At 42.0% G+C, this 21,829-nt stretch overlaps 1 protein-coding gene across 1 annotated transcript in view; it reads right to left on the bottom strand.

Annotated features, from left to right (window-relative positions):
* LOC148518077 (Na(+)/citrate cotransporter-like) overlaps positions 1-21,829 on the bottom strand; it is a 183,839-nt gene that overhangs the window by 16,893 nt on the left and 145,117 nt on the right. The window contains exons 5-6 of the mRNA XM_088477819.1: positions 11,762-11,930; positions 953-1,075 (exon numbers count right to left, since the gene is read on the bottom strand). Coding sequence (XP_088333945.1) covers positions 953-1,075; positions 11,762-11,930 — 292 coding nt within the window. The remainder of the gene's footprint in view (positions 1-952; positions 1,076-11,761; positions 11,931-21,829) is intronic.

Here is a 21,829-nt window from a genome sequence, read left to right as displayed (position 1 = left end):
TTGTCAACTGATATATATTAGAAAAATTTGTAGTATAAACGATTGTGTGTCCTTGTCAACTGATATATATTAGAAAAATTTGTAGTATACACGATTGTGTGTCCTTGTCAACTGATATATATATTAGAAAAAATTGTAGTATACATGATTGTGTGTCCTTGTCAACTGATATATATCAAAAACTATAAGAATGCTGAAAGAAGTAAGCACTTTACACAGGTCATCAAGTAGAAAAAAAAACAATACAGCAGTGGACACAACTACCCTGCCAGTAGCCTAGTATTTTTTTTAAAGAGGACAAAGATAAATTGAACTCAAACGTATGCCCTGAAATGGTATGGTAGATATAGTCCAAAATGTTCCACAAAAAGGATAGGAGTTAGTGGAGGTCAAAGGTCCCAATGCATTTGTTTTGTTCACAATAGGACTTCTTCAGGGGTACATGTTGGGACCTTTGACCTCCACTAACTCCTATCCATTTTGTAAACTTTTTGGACTATATCTACCATTCCCAGAGGAAATGTGGATATTTCTAATGGACATTTCTGCATTTCTGGATACAGATAAGATATTCCCTGTACAATTTTGTTTATTTTGTGTAGTATTGAATAAATAAGTTATATTTTGAACTAAAACATACTACACTATGGGAATAGGTCTTTTCCTTTTATGACACATTGAAAAGCCTGGTTGAACCCTACTGATAACCAGGACAACACTATACATTATAGTATCATTCAACCATCCCCTACACGTACAGCACTAACTCACCATGATCATTTTTTATTTAATACATATCTCAGTTTGAAAGAAACTTATAAATGCATCTTTAACTAATGTGGGTAATAAATTGTTTTCAAAAATGATATATACTTTTTTTTTATTTTTTACTAACAGAGTATTGATTGGTCATGGAAGCACTGACATTATGGTCACAACAGATGGAACTTACTTTATTCCAATGAAGAAGATCTGGAGCCACAGCCAGGCCATGCACAGCATCACAATCATGTTGGGAAAGGCAAATCCAAACCATGAGGCAAAATTCAGAATATCTCCATTGTTTGGAAAAATCCTTTAATAAAGAAAAGGACACAGTTCAGGCAATTTTAAAATGAAAAAGGTGTTTATTAAGATCAATTTGCTTGGAGAACACAAATTGGTTGAACAATTTTTAAGTTACAAAGTAATTTACATATTGAGGTCTTACAGTATTTCTCAAATTTAATGTGCCTGTATAAATAAGGGAGTAGCGTGAAGTCAAAATTTTAGGTCATTATCCACACAACTGTAAACAGAAATAATATTCCCAGATTGATAAGATGATTCTGAAATGATTGGTATTAATTGTTTTGCTGATATTTTGTTCAAATAGATAATTTATAGACTGTGGACATATTCTTGATTTTGCATGGAGATGCCTCGATGTTCCGCCCAGCGCACATCCATTTTTTTATAATCAAACGGTGAATTAGGGTGTTTTGAGACTTAGGTCAAAGTTGCACGTTAGTCCATTCTGTGGACAGATCTCGCAATATTTAGAAAATTTGCATGTGTCAGAGCCTGCATACACAACTGTGAGCAACTGTGGGAGATTCAGAGTCTTGGACATCTCAGACACATCTCCACTTGCGGCTGAGTGGGTATAACGGAGTGTTTGCACATAGGGTAATTATTTCACAAGCATGTAAGCAGAATTGCTGGCTATTCAAAGGTGAGATCTGTGTGATTTCAGACAGATCACTGCCACCAAGGATAAGGCTGATGCAGACGACTGCTGATAGTGATGATGATCAACTCTGAATATAGGAGGAGATCCGCATTTACTTCAAAGCCCCACAAATTCCATGCAGTTCTGAATCAACCTCTTACCATTTATTTGAAAATTGTATGCACCTTGAAATACAGCTCAAACATTCAGTGCTTTGTAATCTGGCTTTTTTCCCATGAACTCAGTTAAAAAGCAACTAACATGTAATTTTATAGTCATTTGAACTATGGCCCCATGTCTTCCAGGACTCTGAGTAAGAAGATCAGAGTACTAACGTACAGAGGTGTGAGGTTTTCACTACAGTAGCTGCTACTTTCCCAGATTTGGGTGCCAAAAAACATTAGAACCATTATAGAAGTTTATTCTAAGTCTAACTGATATATAAATATTTAACACAGTTGCATCAGGATTCTAAATAAACATTGCGGTAAAAATAATAAAAATTTTGAAGTAATGATTTCCAGAATCAAAACATATTCTTTCCTGGGAAAACTGTGACACTCCTTATATATAACAGATAACAAGACACGGCACCGTTTTCTTATTCAAAGTCTTATTTCACTTGGCTATTGCAAATATAAAAAGGTGAGATCAGAGAAGAAAAAGTACTCTCTTTTACGGGGAACTCAGCCTACCTCATTAATAAAATGTAACTTTTAATAGTATGCCAATAAAATAGAAATAAAGATAACACGTATAGTATCACAGGATATCTATACATACAAAACACATGAAACAAAAGACAACACACATTACAACTGGCCGAGATCAGACCCAGTTGTCAAAATACTGGCTGACATGAATGAGATCAACATATATCCAATCTCTTGGTTCTTGATTATAGTGAGTCATGCAGGGTAATCATGACATCACTAGGTCAGACAGATGGCGAAGATAATTAAAATATGATAATGTATATATCCGGGAAGGAAATTCCCTCTATAACATTGGTGACCACCTAATAAAGTCGTTATCTAATCAATTTTGAGTTAGTAAGTAATTATATACCTGAGAATATACGTCCCCAAAATAGGGGTTGTATATCAGCACCTAACAAATCGTGCTAATGGTATATACAAACAATATAAGCAACAAAATCCTAGTTATGAAACATTGGATAGAAGCCTATGTGGCTTTAAATCAAATTACACAGGTATCCTCCTCAACAGATATATTAGTACATTAAATCATCCAAAAGGGTATAAACAGCCATATCAGCAGTGTGCAATATTCCCAAGTACAGAGACCAAATAATTGACAATAAATTCAGGTTTTGCTAATTCTTGAGGTGGATAATCGGAGAAAAAGTCTCTCCACTGTGTATGGTAGAAGTGGCTGCTGCAGGGTGTCTTACTCATGCATAGAACACCCTGTGAGCAGATCCCTCCCTATACATGGAGATAGAAATGAAAGATCACTGGCATCTGCTGTTGTGCAGAACTCTAGGGAAAGTGAATCTGGTAATAACAGTGCAGATCCACTTTCCTGCGGCAGCAGAATGAGTGTGCCTTAGCAGAAAAGATATAGGGTTAATAGTAAAGTTAATAGTGTGTGGAGAGAAAAAAGGGGTAAGTGCCCAGGGTGCTGCTTCTTACAGTACAGTATGTGTGCCATACACAGTGAACTGTTAGTGAGCGGTCCTGGGGGTTCCCTATCACACTGAATAAGAGCAGGGAGGAGGGAAATCCGTGCAGGGGGCTATCCATACTATGCCCTGATGTGATATGATAACACAGCGCAGGGACAGAGAAAGGGAGCGTCCTGCACTCTTACCAGAAAATACCTGTGAGGTCAAGATATATGCTGCTTGCGGTGGTCAGCTGGAACGGGGTTCCCCTGTGCACTGGGGGTTCAATGTGGTAGCCCAGACGCGCGTTACGCTGGGAGGCTTCCTCAGTGGGTGGCCCGCAGAGACTGGTGCTCTTTCCGAATATATCCGGGCGGCGGCCAATGAATATGCAGAGTTTAAGATTGGCACTTTATGAAGCCAATCATAGGGGATCTTAAATTAGTCCATTCAAGGGTGAATACTATAATGGACACATGAATCAGCCAATCGATGCAGGTTTGTCCTGTACCATCAGGAGAAAAGCATGGCTATTTTGCATATGTAAATAAAGCAGAACTGTTTTCTTAGTAGTGCATTAAAAGTGCTGCATTCAAAAAAAATATAAGTAAAAAGTAAGAAACACAGGTACATATATATGCACGTATGTTCGTGTATACAGACTGCACATGGCATGTATACCCATATAGTAAATTGAATTATAAATATAAATATAATATATAGAGATTAATAAGATTAAAAAAACAAAAAAATTTAAAAATTGTTTATTTTACGGTAAAATAAAATAATGTAACTAAATTGGGATATATATATATATATATATACTTTTTTATATTTAAGAAAAGTTATTTTATTATATATATACAATTTTAAGAAAAGTAATAAATATTTTTATTTGAATATAAATATCAAATTAAATTAAATAAAGGGGGATTGTATTATAATAATAATAAGGTTAAAAAGTTTTTATATTTCATCGGAAGGTAAGGTGATCATATTATTTATGTGAGAATGTGATAATACTAATTTATATATATGTATGTGTATATATACACTTATCTATGTGTCAATATATATACATATATATATATATATATATACATATATATGTGGAATACTGGGAAGTAGAAAATTACCGCTTAAAATGACACCAGGGTTCCTCACATTACTAGCTATTATCACGCTATCATGCTTAATCATGTTCTGGAATGGTCCAGAGCAAAAGGTTCCAGGCAGTGGATTATGATGGAGGAAGCAGTCTAGGTCAGGCTACAGAAATTGTCCCTTGGCTCCACAGGCTCCCAACCATTACACTCCCTACCATTACACCCACATTGCGTTGTTGGAAGAAACTTCATCGTCTCCCCCATATTTCGTCCATTGTTTAGCCTCTCAAACTCCATCTCATACTATATCTACTTTATATTCAGTAATTATTGGAAATTTGTTTAAACTGCCCCCATTATTCACAAAAGCATTGGAAAAAGAACTTCAAGATACAGTTCAGGACATTGATTGGGAGGTTGTTTTTAATAATACATTTGCTAGTTCATCCTGTGTAGCAACTTTTGAAACTCTTTACAAAGTTCTATCACGCTGGTATAGATACCCTGTTCTTCTAAATAAAATGTTCCCGCAGGTTACGAAGAATTGCTGGAGATGTAATTCAGCTCTGGGTAGCCTTCTACACATATGTTGGGATTGTCCTTGCCTGGTCCCATTTTGGAGGAATGTGTTTGAATGTTCTAAGTCAATTATTGGAGGGGAGGTCCCCAGAGACCCTGGGTTTTGGCTTTTGAACATAACCTCCTCTTCCACAACTTCATATAAGAATTCCCTATTATGGCATCTAAACAACGCGTCTAAAGCCATCATTCCTGTTTTATGGAAATCTACTTCTCCTCCCTCCATTAAAGACTGGTTTAAGAGAATAGATTATTATATGGATATGGAGGACATTGTGTCTTTCTCTAAAGGTAGACCTACTGACTTTACTGCCATTTGGCTACCTTGGTTGATGTTTAAAGACTCCATATTATACAATAATTTCAATGGTGTACTTACTACATCCGTTTCTGCAGCGTCCTAAGTCTGAGAACACTCACAAGTATATACATTAATTCTAGTCAGGACAACGATAAATTGTCCCCTCTAATATCCCCCTGTTTGTCTCCAGCTCAATCCTTTCTGACTATCCTCCCCTTGTCTCCCCTTCTTTTTTCTTGTTTACTCTTTTTTTTTTATTTCTCTTAAACTCTTATTTGGGTTATTGATTGATATATTTTGTATTTTTGCAGTGATTTTTTATATTGAAAATGTTTTGTCAAAATGGAATAAGCAATTGTTTATATGTGTATACATTTTCTCTATTTGTATTTCATTTGGAATTGCTTGGTCCTTTTTACACCAGGGGTATTGTGAAATGTATAGTGTGGATAAGTGTATAAATAATGCCAACCCTCTTATATGTATATATATAAATAAAGAATAATGCTAATAATAATAATTGTTAGGTGATGATCTTGCTAATTGGTGTTCTAAGTAAATAGGTATAGGTGACACAAAAAAAGGAAAAGGAGAATTTTTTTTTTATTTATTCTTATTAATCTCTATCTATATATTATATTATATTTATATTTATAATTCAATATACTATATGGGTATACATGCCAAGTGCAGTCTGTATACACGTACATACATGCATATATATGTACCTGTGTTTCTTGTCCTTTTCAAATAGACATTACTTATATTTTTCTTGAATGCAGCACTTTTAATGCAATACTAAGAAAACAGATCTGCTTTGTTTACATATGCAAAATAGCCATGCTTTTCTCCTGATCGTACAGGACGAACCTACATCGATTGGCTGATTCATGTGTCCATTATAGTATTCACCCTTGAATGGACTAATTTAAGATCCCCTATGATTGGCTTCATAAAGTGCCAATCTTGAACTCTGCATTTTCATTGGCCGCCGCCCGGATATATCCGGAAAGAGCACCAGTCTCTGCGGGCCCCCCACTGAGAAAGCCTCACGGCGAAACGCGCGTCTGGGCTACCACATTGAACCCCCAGTGCACAGGGGTTCCCCATTCCAGCTGACCACCGCAAGCAGCATATATCTTGACCTCACAGGTATTTTCTGGGAAGAGTGCAGGACGCTCCCTTTCTCTGTCCCTGCGCTGTGTTATCATATCACATCAGGGCATAGTAGGGATAGCCCCCTGCATGGATTTCCCTCCTCTCTGCACTTATCCAGTGTGATAGGGAACCCCCAGGACCGCTCACTAACAGTTCACTGTGTATGGCACACATACTGTACTGTAAGAAGCAGCACCCTGGGCACTTACCCCTTTTTTCTCTCCACATACTATTAACTTTACTATTAACCCTATATCTTTTCTGCTAAGGCACTCTCATTCTGCTGCCGCAGGAAAGTGGATCTGCACTGTTATTACCAGATTCACTTTCCCTAGCGTTCTGCACAACAGTAGATGCCAGTGATCTTTCATTTCTATCTCCATGTATAGAGAGGGATCCGCTCACAGGGTGTTCTATGCATGAGTAAGACACCCTGCAGCAGCCATTTCTACCATACACAGTGGAGAGACTTTTTCTCCGATTATCCACCTCAAGAATTAGCAAAACCTGAATTTATTGTCAATTATTTGGTCTCTGTACTTGGGAATATTGCACACTGCTGATATGGCTGTTTATACCCTTTTGGATGATTTAATGTACTAATATATCTGTTGAGGAGGATACCTGTGTAATTTTGATTTAAAGCCACATAGGCTTCTATCCAGTGTTTCATAACTAGGATTTTGTTGCTTATATTGTTTGTATATACCATTAGCACGAATTGTTAGGTGTTCATATACAACCCCTATTTTGGGGACCTATATTCTCAGGTATATAATTACTTACTAACTCAAAATTGATTAGATAACGACTTTATTAGGTGGTCACCAATGTTATAGAGGGAATTTCCTTCCCGGTCATATACATTATCATATTTTAATTATCTTCGCCATCTGTCTGACCTAGTGATGTCATGATTACCCTGCATGACTCACTATAATCAAGAACCAAGAGATTGGATATATGTTGATCTCTTTGATTCATGTCAGCCAGTATTTTGACAACTGAGTCTGATCTCGGCCAGTTGTAATGTATGTTGTCTTTTGTTTCATGTGTTTTGTATGTATAGATATCCTGTGATTCTATACGTGTTATTATCTTTATTTCTATTTTAATAACCCTTTAGGGAAAAGCAGGATATTTATAACACTGTGTTCAGCTATTTCCCTATCAATCAGAGGGTAAACAAAGTTGTGAACCCACTTCAATGCAGGAAAGACCTATTCTGCAGGGCAGCGCAGGCAGCGGTCACCCACACACCATGAGCAAAATAAATGGATTGCTTTCTTTGCAATTGTAGTAATACAGCCCTTCTTATAGAATATAAAATTAACTGTTAAAACGTCCGGATTAAAAGACTGTAAGGAAAGATACAGTTAATTCCCATTAATACTTCAGTATCATCTCTGCAAAAGAAGTTAGTGAACTAAACTGAGATCAGGACTGCTACACACAGGAAAACCTTTCAGGGAAATCGGAATTAACAACAGCTTAGGCTCTTAATTTCGTTAAACTATCTACTACAGGTTGAGTCTCCCATATCCAAATATTCCGAAATACAGATTTTTTTTAGTATGACTGAGATAGTGAAACCTTTGCTTTTTGATGGTGCAATGTACACAAACTTTGTTTAAGGCACAACATTATTAAAAATGTTGTATAAAATTACCTTCAGGCTCTGTTTATAAGGTGTATATGAAACAAATGAATTTCATATATGTACACAAACTTTGTTGCAGCTACAAAATTATTGAAAATATTGTATAAAATTACCTGCAGACTGTGTGTATAAGGTGTATATAAAACATGAATGCATTCTGTGTTTAGATTTGGGTCCCATTCCCAAGATATCTCATTATGGTATGCAAATATTCCAAAATACAGACTATTCTGATATCCAGAATACACCTGGTCCCATGCATTTTGGATATGGGAGACTCAACCTGTACCTCAAATGTGCACCAACGACAGTAGTTTGGCCAGTAAGTGTAGACTATGGGGCATATGCAATTGGGCGCAAGGTTTAGCGAGGTAAAAACCTTGCACCCAATTTAGAAATACCGCGGGTATGCTCGCTCCCGATACCCGCGGTATTCAATTTAAAAAATACTGGTCGTGGGGTTTTCAGTTCTGAAAGCCACACAGTGCGTATTTTTTACTGAAAAAAAAAACACCACTTACCTTACCGGGGGTCTCCAGTAGTCTCTGCGGCTCCAGGCGGCCTCCCCTCTCTCTTCTTACTGGAGAGGGGGCTGCTGGGAGTCCCAGGTGCTGGAGGGAGGAGCAAGGGCTGCTGGGAGATGTAGTTCTCCCAGCGCCCATTCCGGGGGTCCACACTAGCACTGCGGGGGCACAGTGACAGTGACACACACACACACACACACACTTATACACACTTACATACATCACACACACTGACATACTCACCACTGCTGCAGAAGAGCCGGCTCCCGACGCAGGATGAAGAAGACAGCACTGCTGGAGGTAAGTAGGTAAGGACTAATTAAGCTAATTGGATACTTCCAATTGCTTAATTGGTCCTCAGGGGGGGGCGCTGCAGGAGTGTCAGAGCAAGTGTCGGTGATTTACCTTAAAATCAACGATCACGCTTGCTCAGGAGGTGCGTGGAAAAAACCTCCTGACGCGTGTTTAATAAAAAAACATGCACCTAATAGAATAGCGAAAAACCCGAACCTGCAGGAAAAAGCTCGCAGGTGCTGGATTTTTGCTAATCTCGCAGCCTATTTATTGAATATGCCCCTGTAAGGGTGAATCAATTTAGTCTGGACTAAAGTTTAATATAGAATATATAGAAGTGTACCAGTTAGGTATATAGGATTACACATAGGAACAGATAGTTAACAATTGAATTAGATGTAGTGCAAATTGCTTATGTAAAATGTAATTGTATTGGAACAAATTAAATATTACTGTAATTGTTGTATTTGTAAGGTGTTAACTTTTTAACTTACAGCTTCAGTTCCAGAGTTCCTGTATAATAAAACGTCATGTTGTAAAGTGACACTACATTCTATTGGTGTATATTGCGTCACTCTATAGTCACTGCTAGAAGTTCATTTTGCGAAGAATTGAGCTTTACTGTGTTTGGAAACAAATTCACCTCTCTGACCAGTAGTGATAGCCTGACTTACCAGAAGGAATCTTATTACCTCCTGGTGTGTGACAGATGTCACACAGTGCTTAACCACTTAACTGGTTAATATTTTTCCAAAAAATGCTCAGAAATTTTTATGATTGAATTAAGTCAAGAAATTCTATTTCATTTTTCAGTGTTATTTTACAAGTGTGTGATAAGTTGGAAAAAACCTTTTACCTCTCATCTGCAAGTTTAAAAACCCCTTTCCCATCAATACATCTTCATGTACCTTTCCCACATAATTTATACCTCTACATATACCTGCCTCAGATCATTACACCTCCACATATTTGTCCCACATCATGTACACCTCTACATACATGTCCCACATCAGTTATCTCTACATACATGTCCCACATCATGTACACCTCTACATACATGTCCCACATCATTACACCTTATCTGTTCCACATAATTTTCTTTTTATTGGCCAAATTATTCTATTTAAACCTCTCCAAGTGCATGTTTATTAATTTCAGGGGTGTGCCAGAGGTCCTGTACTGTGTCCTGACATTTGCCTCTACCTTTTCAGCTGCTCAGGGGGTGTGCACAAAAAAAACACTAATTTCCTCAGAAAAAAAAACACTAATTTCCTCAGAAAAAAAAACACTAATTTCCTCAGAAAAAAAAACACTAATTTCCTCAGAAAAAAAAACACTAATTTCCTCAGAAAAACTCCCCACTAATTTCCTAAGAAACATAAACCCACTAATTTCCTCAGAAAAAAAACCCCACTCATATCCTCAGAAAAACTCCCCACTAATTTCCTCAGAAAAATAAACCCACTAATTTCCTCAGAAAAAACCCCCACTAATTTCCTCAGAAAAAACCCCCCACTCATTTCCTCAGGAAAAAAAAACCACTAATTTCCTCAGAAACCCCCCCCCCCACTAATTTCCTCAGAAAAAACCCCCCACTAATTTCTTCAGAAAAAAAAACAATTTGAGTGCAAATTCACCATGAGAGCTAATCACAGGTCCCAACTCACACCTAATTGAATTGTCCCCGTATATAAGGCTACAGCCTGCTCCAGTATATCTGTCCAGAAAGTATGGTTTATCTTTCACCACATATAGTGCCTTCACAAACTGGTCAGCACATGCATTAAGCACTGTTAAATTATATAGGCATTTACACTGCACAATCTTTAAGTGATAACATATTAACAGACAGAGGGTACTGACCCCTTGGTGAAAGAGATGTATGTGGTCACCTCAATCCAGTTATATAACACATTAATAATGCTCAGGAGAGGATAAATTGGTGACTCACAGTGATCACAGCGGAATGGGTATGCATCGCCGGCGGTTCGATTCCCGTCAGCGGCAGCCCGACAGGAGCAGAGTGAGAAGCAGCGGAAGCCCGACAGCACTGGAAATCCCGATCGTGGATAGGTGAGTATCCACTAACCTAACCCCCCTAACCCTAACCCTCCTTAGGGGTGCCTAACCCTAACTTCCCCCCCAAGTGCCTTACCCTAATCCTAATCCCCCCTCTAAGTGCCTAACCCTAAACACCCTAACCACCCCCTTCCCCGCTGCCTAAACCTAAGTCCCTGGGGGGGGGTGCCTAACCCTAAGTCCCCCCCGGGAGGTGCCTAACCCTAACCCTCCCTCCCCCTAGCCTAACCCTACCCTCCCGGGGGGGTGCCTAACCCTAGTCCCCCCTGGGAGCCCTAAACCTAACCCTCCCCCCAGCGGCTGTCCGCTAGCGGCGCCCGGCATCACTACGATCGTGATGCCGGGCGCCGGTCTCCCGGCGTCGGGGAAATGCGGGCGTCTACATCTAGACACCTGCCATTTCACCCTTGCCGGGATAAGACAGTCGGGAAGCCGGCTGCCGGTATTTAGGCAGTCGGCTTCCCGGTTGCTTCCCATCACAGCACATCAACATAAAGGAGATAAAGAGCAGGGAAGGATTAGGGGAGAGTATATCAGGAATTGCCTGCTCTTGGAGTAACATAATCAGTCCAAGAGAAACTTGACAGTACAGAACACTTGTATTTGCTTCTTAATCCCTATTTTACATTTCCATAAATATAGATTTTGTATAGTTTTCTTCTTGAGATCCATGGAAATAAAAAATGTACAATAAATCAATGCTAAATATTCCATCTACTTACGAGCTAAGCTGTCCTTTCAGTACCAGGTTTGGCCCAGTACCAGTTAGAGTGGCAGTACCACCAATACTGGCTGCATAGCATATACATAGCATCATCCCCTTGTTGATACACTTGTCCTTTCTTTGTTTAGCTTCCAAGGAGCTATCATGTGTATGTCCATTTGCCACATCTGGAGAAAGAAACACACAGAGAAATCTAGAGAACACTGTCTGGAAATATTACGCAAAGAATGAAAATTGTTGTACAAGAAAACAATATAGTGTGTGCAGTACTCATTTGATAGAAAGCAAAATTGTACATGACATAGAAGTGTTCCTTATGGTATGATATTCAAGGATAGTTCCACGCAACAATTTTTCCACCTCAGAATCCCCTTCCCGGTACATAGTAGAACTGCATAGGTTCAATATCTCCACCCATGTCGGCACCCGAGCTTACAGACTGATAGACAGATTTGGGGAAGTGGATAGGGATGGGTGGCTTGTGGGGGAAAAGATGACTTTAGTTATCTGTAAAATGCTTTGCTGTTAATGGTTTTATTTCTTCTTGTTGAGAAGAACAATGTCGCTCACATGTCACACAGATACTTGGGCTGATTCTGAATCTTTCCCTATGGTCGAGGCATTGTACTTACTTTCATATGCTAATGCAGCAATCCACCAAAGTAAGCCGTAATCTGTGCATCTGAATGTGCAAGCTTATCCCTCCCACTGTTCTAGCATCCACAGACAAAACTGTCATTAGTACTGGCACTTGCTCCAGCCCCATGCTAGGTGCAGCAGATCCATCAGGAACAGGAGTCCCTTCTCTGTATGCACAGCTCAGAATCGCACAGAGCTTTAGATGTACAGTATGCCAATGAGACTCCCAACAGAAACAGCTGCTCGGTACGTCTTGATACTCGCCGCCCAGTCACCGCTCAGAAAAACCTACTTGACGTTAGTCTCCATTCGTACAAGATGCAACATGCACGCACCTGTTTCAGAAACCATGTTTTGCAATTCAGATGCATGCGCAGTGGGCTCAGAAACAGGAGATGCGTTCGTTTCCACAGATGCATCCAACTCAGAATCACCCCCAATGTGTTCAAAAATATTTCTTAGAAATAGAACAAGCTACTATATTTCTCTGCGTAGAATGCCTTATGCTTATACAGTGAATGTGAACTGACACTTAGGTGGTCAGGTGTAAAATCTGAATAGGTGCACTGTGCAAAACTGTTGGACAACTCAGTGATGCAGTGATTAGCATTGCTGCCTCACAGCTCTGGGGTCATGGGTTCCATTCCGACCAGTGCCCTATCTCCGGAGGTGTGAGAAGAAATAAGTGTTACCCTCTGTAGGTATTTGAATCTGTCCCATTTATATTACAATAATCATTGTGTATGTCAATATCCAGGAGGATTGTATTCAGCCCTAGTACCGCAATACATTTACTTTATGCTAATTATAGTACAAGCCCTTTGTGCATATTTAGATTTAACAATCCCGCTAAAGGCGCTACCATCAGATGCACCATTGAAACTTGCACCAGGGGATGTGCAGAATTTCCGCCAGTGTATGGACCATCGTTATACATCTCAAGCACCGCCCAATACATGCTTCTCAATTGGTCCCGCAATTCTGTAGACACACACGGCACAATGCATCTTTTTACCTATTTAGTTCATGCACAGATGGAAAACATTGACAATTTGCATGAATATCGGCATTGCATGCGCCTCAGAGTCAGGATCTATGTGTCTACTATCCATATGCACAACGCCACCATTCATTAAACCACAGTTAAAAAGCCTAAAATCATGGACACAGCCAGGCCCGGTGACAGGGAAGGACACACAGGTCAGAACGGGCAGGAAATGAGGTCGCAGATGGCGGACTCACTGCTCCAGCTGGCATGCCGCTGGGACCCATACTCGCCGCCCAGCTCCCTTGTAGCCTGGCCAGGCAGTGCTGGGCTCTCCTTAGTGGCTCAGACATGGGCCAGACAAGCAATATATTCAATAGGGTGCGCTGTCAAACAGCAGCTGGTATGAGGATTGTCAAACCTCCAGACAAGGAAAATAAATATATATATATATATATATATATATATATATATATATATATATATATATATATACTAGGGGTGTGCACCAGCCACTTTTCGTGTTTTGGTTTTGGATCTGGATCTTTCTTCGTTTTTTGGATCTGGATTGGTTTTGCCAAAACCACCCTTCCGTGTTTTGGGTTCTGGGTTTTGTGTTTTGGATCTGTATTTTTTTGAAAAAAAGCATAAAAACAGCTAAAAGCACAGAATTTGTGGGTTTTTCTGCTCCTATGCTATTATTAACCTCAATAACATTAATTTCCACTCATTTCCAGTCTATTCTGAACACCTCACACCTCACAATATTGTTTTTAGTCCTAAAGGTTGCACCGAGGTAGCTGGATGACTATGCTAAGCGACACGAGTGGGCGGCACAAACACGTGGCCCATCTAGGAGTGACACTGCAGTGGCAGACAGGATGGCAGTTTGAAAAACTAAGTCCCAAAGAGTACATAATGCAAAGATGGAATTGTCCTTGGGCCCTCCCACCCACCCTTATGTTGTATAAACAGGACATGCACACTTTAACAAACCAATCATTTCAGCGCCAGGGTCTGCCACACGACTGTGGCTGAAATGATTGGTTTGTTTGGGCCCCCACAAAACAAGCTGGCAATTAATCTGTCCCTGCACAAACTGGCTCTACAGAGGGAAGATGTCATCCTCATCCTCATCCACCGATTCCTCACCCTCGTCAGTGTTGTGTACATCCTCATCCTCACAGAGTATTAATTCGTCCCCGCTGGAATCCACCAACACAGGTCCCTCTGTACTTTCTGGAGACTGGTCTTTATGAAAGAATTGATAATTCATTTTGATGAACATTATCTTCTCCACGTTTTGTGGAAGCAACCTCCTGCCAGGATTGTTTCCTGGCAGCCCCAGTTGCGGGAGAAAATGAAGAAGGAGCTGAATGGGACAGAGAGACACACTCTGGGGCCGGAGAAATGGGGCTTAGAGACACCTTGGGAAGTACATTGGGGCTGAGAGATGCACACTGGGGTCGGAGGAATGGGGCTGAGAGACACACTGGAGCAGAGTGATGCACACTGGGGCTGAGAGGTGCACACTGGGATCGGGGGAATGGGGCTGATAGACGCACGCTGGGGTCGGGGAAATGGGGCTTAGAGACACACCGGGGCATAGAGATGCACACTTTGGCTGAGAGAAGCACACTGGGGTTGGGGGAATGGGGCTGAGAGACACTGGGGCAGAGTGATGCACACTAGTGCTGAGAGGCGCACACTGAGGTCGGGGGAATGGGGCTGAGAGACACACTGGGGCGGAGAGATGCACACTTTGGCTGAGAAATGCACACTGGGGTTGGGGGAATGGGGCTGAGAGTCACTGGGGCAGAGTGATGCACACTAGTGCTGATAGACGCACACTGAGGTCGGGGGAATGGGGCTGAGAGACACACTGGGGCGGAGAGATGCACACTTTGGCTGAGAGACGCACACTGGGGTTGGGGGAATGGGGCTGAGAGACACTGGGGCAGAGTGATGCACACTAGTGCTGAGAGGCGCAAACTGAGGTCGTGAATGGGGCTGAGAGGTGCACCTTGGGCTCAGAGAAATGGGGGAGAGAGACGCACACTGGGGCCAGGGGAATGGGGCTGAAAGATGCACACTGGGGCTGGGGGAATGGGGATGAGAGATACACTGGGGCAGAGAGATGCACCCTGGGGCCGGGGGAATGGGGATGAGAGATACACTGGAGCAGAGAGATGCACCCTGGGGCCGGGGGAATGGGGATGAGAGATACACTGGAGCAGAGAGATGCACACTGGGGCCGGGGGAATGGGGATGAGAGATACACTGTGGCAGAGAGATGCACACTGGGGCCGGGGGAATGGGGATGAGAGATACACTGGGGCAGAGAGATGCACACTGGGGCTGGGGGAATGGGGCCGAGAGATGCACACTGGGGCCGGGGGAATGGGGCAGAGAGACGAACACTGGGGCCAGAGAAATGAGACACACTGGGAAGTACACTGGGGTTCAGAGATGCACTCTGGGGTCATGGCAATAGGGATGAGAGACGCAGACTTGGGTCGGGGGAATTGGGCTGAGAGACGCACACTGGGGCAGAGTGATGCACACTGGGGCTGAGAGGTGCACACTGGAGTCGGGGGAATGGGGCTGAGAGGCACACACTGGGGTCGGGGGAATGGGGCAGAGAGATGCACACTGGGGTCGGGGAATGGGTATGAGAGATACACTGGGGTAGAGAGATGCACACTGGGGCTGAGAGGTGCACACTGGGGTCGGAGGAATTGGGCAGAGAAATGCACACTGGGGCAGGTGGAATAAGGATGAGAGCCACAGGTGGGCCTGATGGAGAGACGCAGGGGGTCCTGGGGATGGAGAGAGACAAGGGGGCCTGGAGATAGAGACATGGAGGCCTGGAGATAAAGAGACACAGAGAGCCTGGAGAACCACAGAGGGGCCTGGGGATGGAGACATTGGGGGGTCTGGAGTAACACACGGGAGCCTGGAGAGACACAGAAGTTTGATCAGGGAAAGTAAAATTTTTCCTGCACAAAAGCCTCTGTTACTACAGTATATATTATCTGGTTAAGATGATGACATGGGTTATATTTCTACATAAACAGGTATCTTCCAGACAATGTTATGAAGACGCTGCCCAGTGAGGTTCAAATTCCTCAGACATTCTCCGTTGCAGAGAAACCGCCATAGAGGTAAGAAAAGACTTTCAAACTGACTGGGGTCCCAAAAGCGCGCCTAGGTGTGACACCAAGGTGACAGGAGCCTGATGCTGCACTGTAGCATTAAATGCAGCACTCGACTCCTGACAGTGTGAGGGAGCCGGCACTGCACAGTGCTCTCCCGTACTTCTTCCACACACCAGACCACTGGGGTTCGGGTTGCAAGGCCATTCCCCCTTCTCAAGTGACCACGCCCCCTGTTCACGAGGTCACACCACATGCACAACCTACCTCTCTACACCAGGTGACACCATGGGGGAAGGACGCCACTGGTGTTTTTTTCCAATATCTGACATGGTGCTAAAACTGGGACCACCCATTACCAGATCTCTAGTTTCTCCTATGATAGTGTATTTTTACTTTATTTAAAGGCTGGAACACATGCAGGAGAGGGATGTGTGGGTGCAGTCAGGGCTTAAAGCCGTCCTGGAGAGGTGGTGGAACTCATCTCTCCCGCCGCCTACTCCCCACCCCCCCTCCATGCTAGTCTGACAGACAAAAAAAAAGTGTGAAACTGTTCAGAAGCTTTGGGGGCTATGACAGTGTGAAATACATTTTAGATACTTTTTTAGCTGAGATTACAATGTTAGATCATTTAAAAAGAAAAAAAAATGTTCTATATCATCAGTTTTTCTGCAGTTCCTCTGAGTTTTTTTATGGAGTCCCCACAAACTAGTCTGTCACTTGGAGGCCCAATGTTTTTTTGGAACCCTATGTATTGCCTTCACTTGATTCTTTCCTTACCTACTGTATATGAAGGTTTCTCTGATGAAATTGAGCCTCCCTAGGCAGACAGTGAGTGGCTGTACATAGACTTGGTGGAGCTGGAACTAGTTCCACCTACCATTAGAGGTGACGGAACTCAGTTCCACCCCGTTCCTGCTCACTTTAACCCCAGGGTGCAGGGTCAGGGGTGGGGGTGAGAAGGTGGGGCCCCCAGAGACATCAGTGTACCAGGCCCTGAAATTTCTGTTGCCGGCCCTGGGCACAGCTGAAATAGTCCCTAAACTATTTTTTGTATGACTTAATAATTGCTGCTAGTCATTCAGCCAGTTGAATATTATCCTATGTTAAATAGGCTATGTAGGTTATCCATATATGAACACCAATTAACTCACTATAAGACAGTAGTTCAAAAGATCAAAAGTCCATAACTCAATGCTGATCTCAAGTTAACTTGAAGAAGAAAATGTAAGTGAATATTAGAGTACTTAAATTATAATATTTGACTATTCCAGAAACAAATGGAGACACTTTATTTAATGTGCTTGTTATGTCAACATAAATCCACACTAAAAGCAATAGAAAACTTATGCAACTGAGAAAGAATAAATATTTTCTTTAAACTCTGACCATCTGCATTTTGTGTAAAAGGAACCCAGCAGTGCTTTCTTTCTACTATCACATTTTTTTTAGTTTTAGTTAATTTGTGACTTTTCAGTTTGATAAGGTAAATTGTTTGTGATCCTGTACATTTCAGCTGCTGCTTATGACCAGGGACTTAAGGAGAACAGTGCGGCTGGTGCCGTCGCATAGGGTGAAGTGCCCTGGGGGCGGTACCAGCCATAATCACCTGCTGCTGAAACCCGCACCCTGCTCTGTCTTCCCAGCTCCCGCAATGTGTGGGGAGAGACGTCATTAGGATGGTCCGAGCAGCATCCTAGTTACCTGGTGCAGTGGCTTACACCCACCCACCCCCTATGGCGCAGTATAGGTGCGGCATAGGGCGCACTGGCGCCCTGTTATGGGATGCCTATAACCCTTTACATAGATTATGAGCTGATACCTAAATGTTATGGGATGCCTATAACCCCTTACATAGATTATGAGCTGATACCTAAATGTTATGGGATGCCTATAACCCTTTACATAGATTATGAGCTGATACCTAAATGTTATGGGATGCCTATAACCCTTTACATAGATTATGATCTGATACCTAAATGTTATGAGATGCATATAACCCTTTACATAGATTATGAGCTGATACCTAAATGTTATGGGATGCCTATAACCCTTTACATAGATTATGAGCTGATACCTAAATGTTATGGGATGCCTATAACCCCTTACATAGATTATGATCTGATACCTAAATGTTATGGGATGCCTATAACCCCTTACATAGGTTATGATCTGATACCTAAATGTTATGGGATGCCTATAACCCCTTACATAGATTATGAGCTGATACCTAAATGTTATGGGATGTGTATAACCCCTTACATAGATTATGATCTGATACCTAAATGTTATGAGATGCCTATAACGCTTTACATAGATTATGAGCTGATACCTAAATGTTATGGGATGCCTATAACCCTTTACATAGATTATGAGCTGATACCTAAATGATACAAAAATATGCCTGTATGCAAAGCTTTTCATTTAACATTGATGGTTCAATAATGGTCAATATAGTTTGCAAGTTTAGGATTAGTCACAGATACAGCCCCAAAACATAGCAACTAATAAACACTTAGCTTTGATCAGTTTATTGTCAGGTGGATTCATGAAAGTGAGTCTCTGATTGCTATAGTACTGTATACTGCATTATGGGCCCAATTCAGAAATGGTTGGTAATGCAGCCAGGATCGCAATAGTGGTTGCGGGAATATACAAATGCTAATCTCAGCCTTCCTTTTATGCTCCATGGTGCGATGGAGCGTACGAGCGGTGAGATAACCACTTTCAGGCTGCATTATCTGGATGGAGACAGTAAACACTTCAACACCGACGCAACATCGGTCGCACCATCGACATTTGCGGTAGCCCAGGGTCGACTCTAGCTACCCTCCACAAATCCAACTAAACATGTCCTTGAATTTGCGTTTTGGAAAGTAGCAGCGTTCCCAGAAAACGGCTGTGACACTGCCATTACACGCCCAAGAAACTGACCCTTTTTGCCATCACTTTAGGTCGCCTCCCAGTCTCCACCCAGGGATCGCAAACCCCTCCTCAAGTTTTAATGATACCGTATGCATTTGAGAACGGCATAGCACACTTGAATTTGCGTGTGGTCAGTAAGGGTTTCCTGAACTTTTCGCACAGAAGCAGTAGCAAAAAAACACTCATCTGCGCGAACATCGGTACTGCGTACATTTCTGAATTAGACCCTATGTCAGGAATGTGGGGGTTCGTTTTGAGAAAGGGGCCTGGAATTTCAGCTCCAAAACTTTTAAACTTTGCCTTCCAAAACTGGAGGAAAATCTGCCCACAGCAAATAAAGGGCATTGTTATGAGGAGTGTCAATAGTAGTGCCTTTCTTAATTGAAATCAATAGGGTAAATAAATTGAAAACTGACAAATGGGGCTTGAATATTACTGCTGTTGGCCTGTATGTGAAGTCATCTTCCAATGTCATTAACAAGCTCCAATGGAAGACATTAAGGGCTGCTCAGCCTCTGTGCTGGATGGCTGGATCACATGACACTGGATACTCTTCTCGCCTCAACCCAGGGCCGGACTGGGACTAAAAATAGGCCCTGGCATTGAAAGAGCGCACAGGTCCACCTCGCGTCAGCATCTGGCTCCTGGCATAGACTCCTCCCCTTACTATTCCTGCCCCCCCCCACTTCTCAGTCTATTCTCTAACAAATATCATTGATATTAGAACAACATACAAGTACACATTATTCTCTGTATTAAAAATGTAATACCTACAACATAGCTCATCCTGCAGGGGATTCAAACATGTGTCATAGTCAGACATTACTGGTGTAGGTCACACACAAAAAAAAGGGAACACAATTTCCCAAATGACCAATCCCTTGTTTAGCAGTTGTACAGGATTAGATAGTTATCACTGTATGAATTATTTAGAGCAGGGGTGCTGAACGCAGAGGACACATCTGTGCACACCAAAGCAGAGCTGTAACTACACATTTTGACAAAAGAGCGTTTGTGCTGCAATCCACAGGTGAAGCGGGGAGAGGTGTGGTCTCGCTGGGAAGGCACGTAAGCACATAATAGTACCCCAATTCAAATTATGCCACACAGTAGTGCCTTTTAGTCACGTTATTATTATCCTCTATCTCTATGGCGCCATAAGTGTTTAGCAGCACCTTACAAAGTACATAAATAAAGCCCATTCATGTTATGCCACACAGTAGTAGTGCATCTTGTACATTTTGCCAAGCAGTAGTAGTGCCCCTTATACACTATACTACACAGTAATGACCCTTATACATTATGACACACACAATAATGCCCCTTATAACACATTATGCCACTCACAGTAATACCCTGGCATCTGCAGATGATATCTGTCAGCAGAACATGAGATGTCCAAAGATGGCATCCAGTCCATCCAGTCAGCTTCTCGCCCGCCCTTGCCGCGCTTTTCATCCATCGGCCGGCCGAGTCATGACATCACCGCGTGACACTCCAGTTACTCCACCATGTCTTCAGCATGGTGCCATCGGGCAATCCTGCTGGCAGCTCACAGGAGCTGTCAAAATGCCGTCCAGCCTGTCCTCTCAGATTATGCCCGGCCCCTGCCGTGCATCACATACTAGGCCGCGTCACTAAGTAATGACGTGGGCCAGGGCCGTATTAAGACTTGTGGGGGCCCCGGGTCAACTAAGTTGTGGGGGCCCCATCAATAAAATTGCCAGGGGGAAGGGGATAGAGAGAGAGACAGAGTGAGGGAGAAAGGGGAGAGAGTAATAAAGAGAGAGAGAGAAGTGGATGGAGAGAGAGAGAAAGAGGGAGGGACAGGGAGAGAGAAATATAGCGGCCTATTCATCGTCACTTAATTTTTACAAAAGCAGCTGAAAATGAACATTTTCACCTGCAATTGTAGAAATTAGGTTTTTGGGCCATTCATCAAGAAGGTAAAGCAGGAGATATAACAGATATCTCCGGCTTACCTTCCTCTTGTGGAATGACCCATGTCCCCATACGCTCTTGTACCCGTAGGCAGGGCCGGCCCAAGCCTAAATTTTTTGGTAAGCGAATATAGATTTTGGCGCCCCTTACATGTATGATAATTGTGCGATTTAAATTTAGCTTAAATATTGGTCCCATACTCCAGGCACACTCGATATTAATAATTGTATAGTTTGTAATAATTTAGTTCTCTATGGAAGAGAAATAGATTTATGGGTTTCGTTTTCAGAAGATTTCCAAAAAGGCCAGATGTAGCCTTAGGCATTATGGGTGGCAAACAGGTAAAGCTGAGAAAATGTAAAAATTTTATTTCATGTAAAATGTAAATGAGCCAAGAGGTGAGGATAAATGATGTAGGGTC

This window comes from Taudactylus pleione, unplaced genomic scaffold (assembly GCF_031769625.1).
Source record: "Taudactylus pleione unplaced genomic scaffold, aTauple2 ptg000203l, whole genome shotgun sequence".
In the NCBI taxonomy this organism is placed as follows: domain Eukaryota; kingdom Metazoa; phylum Chordata; class Amphibia; order Anura; family Myobatrachidae; genus Taudactylus; species Taudactylus pleione.
Note: the sequence above shows the minus strand (reverse complement) of the source record. Positions and strands in the feature narration are given on the sequence as shown.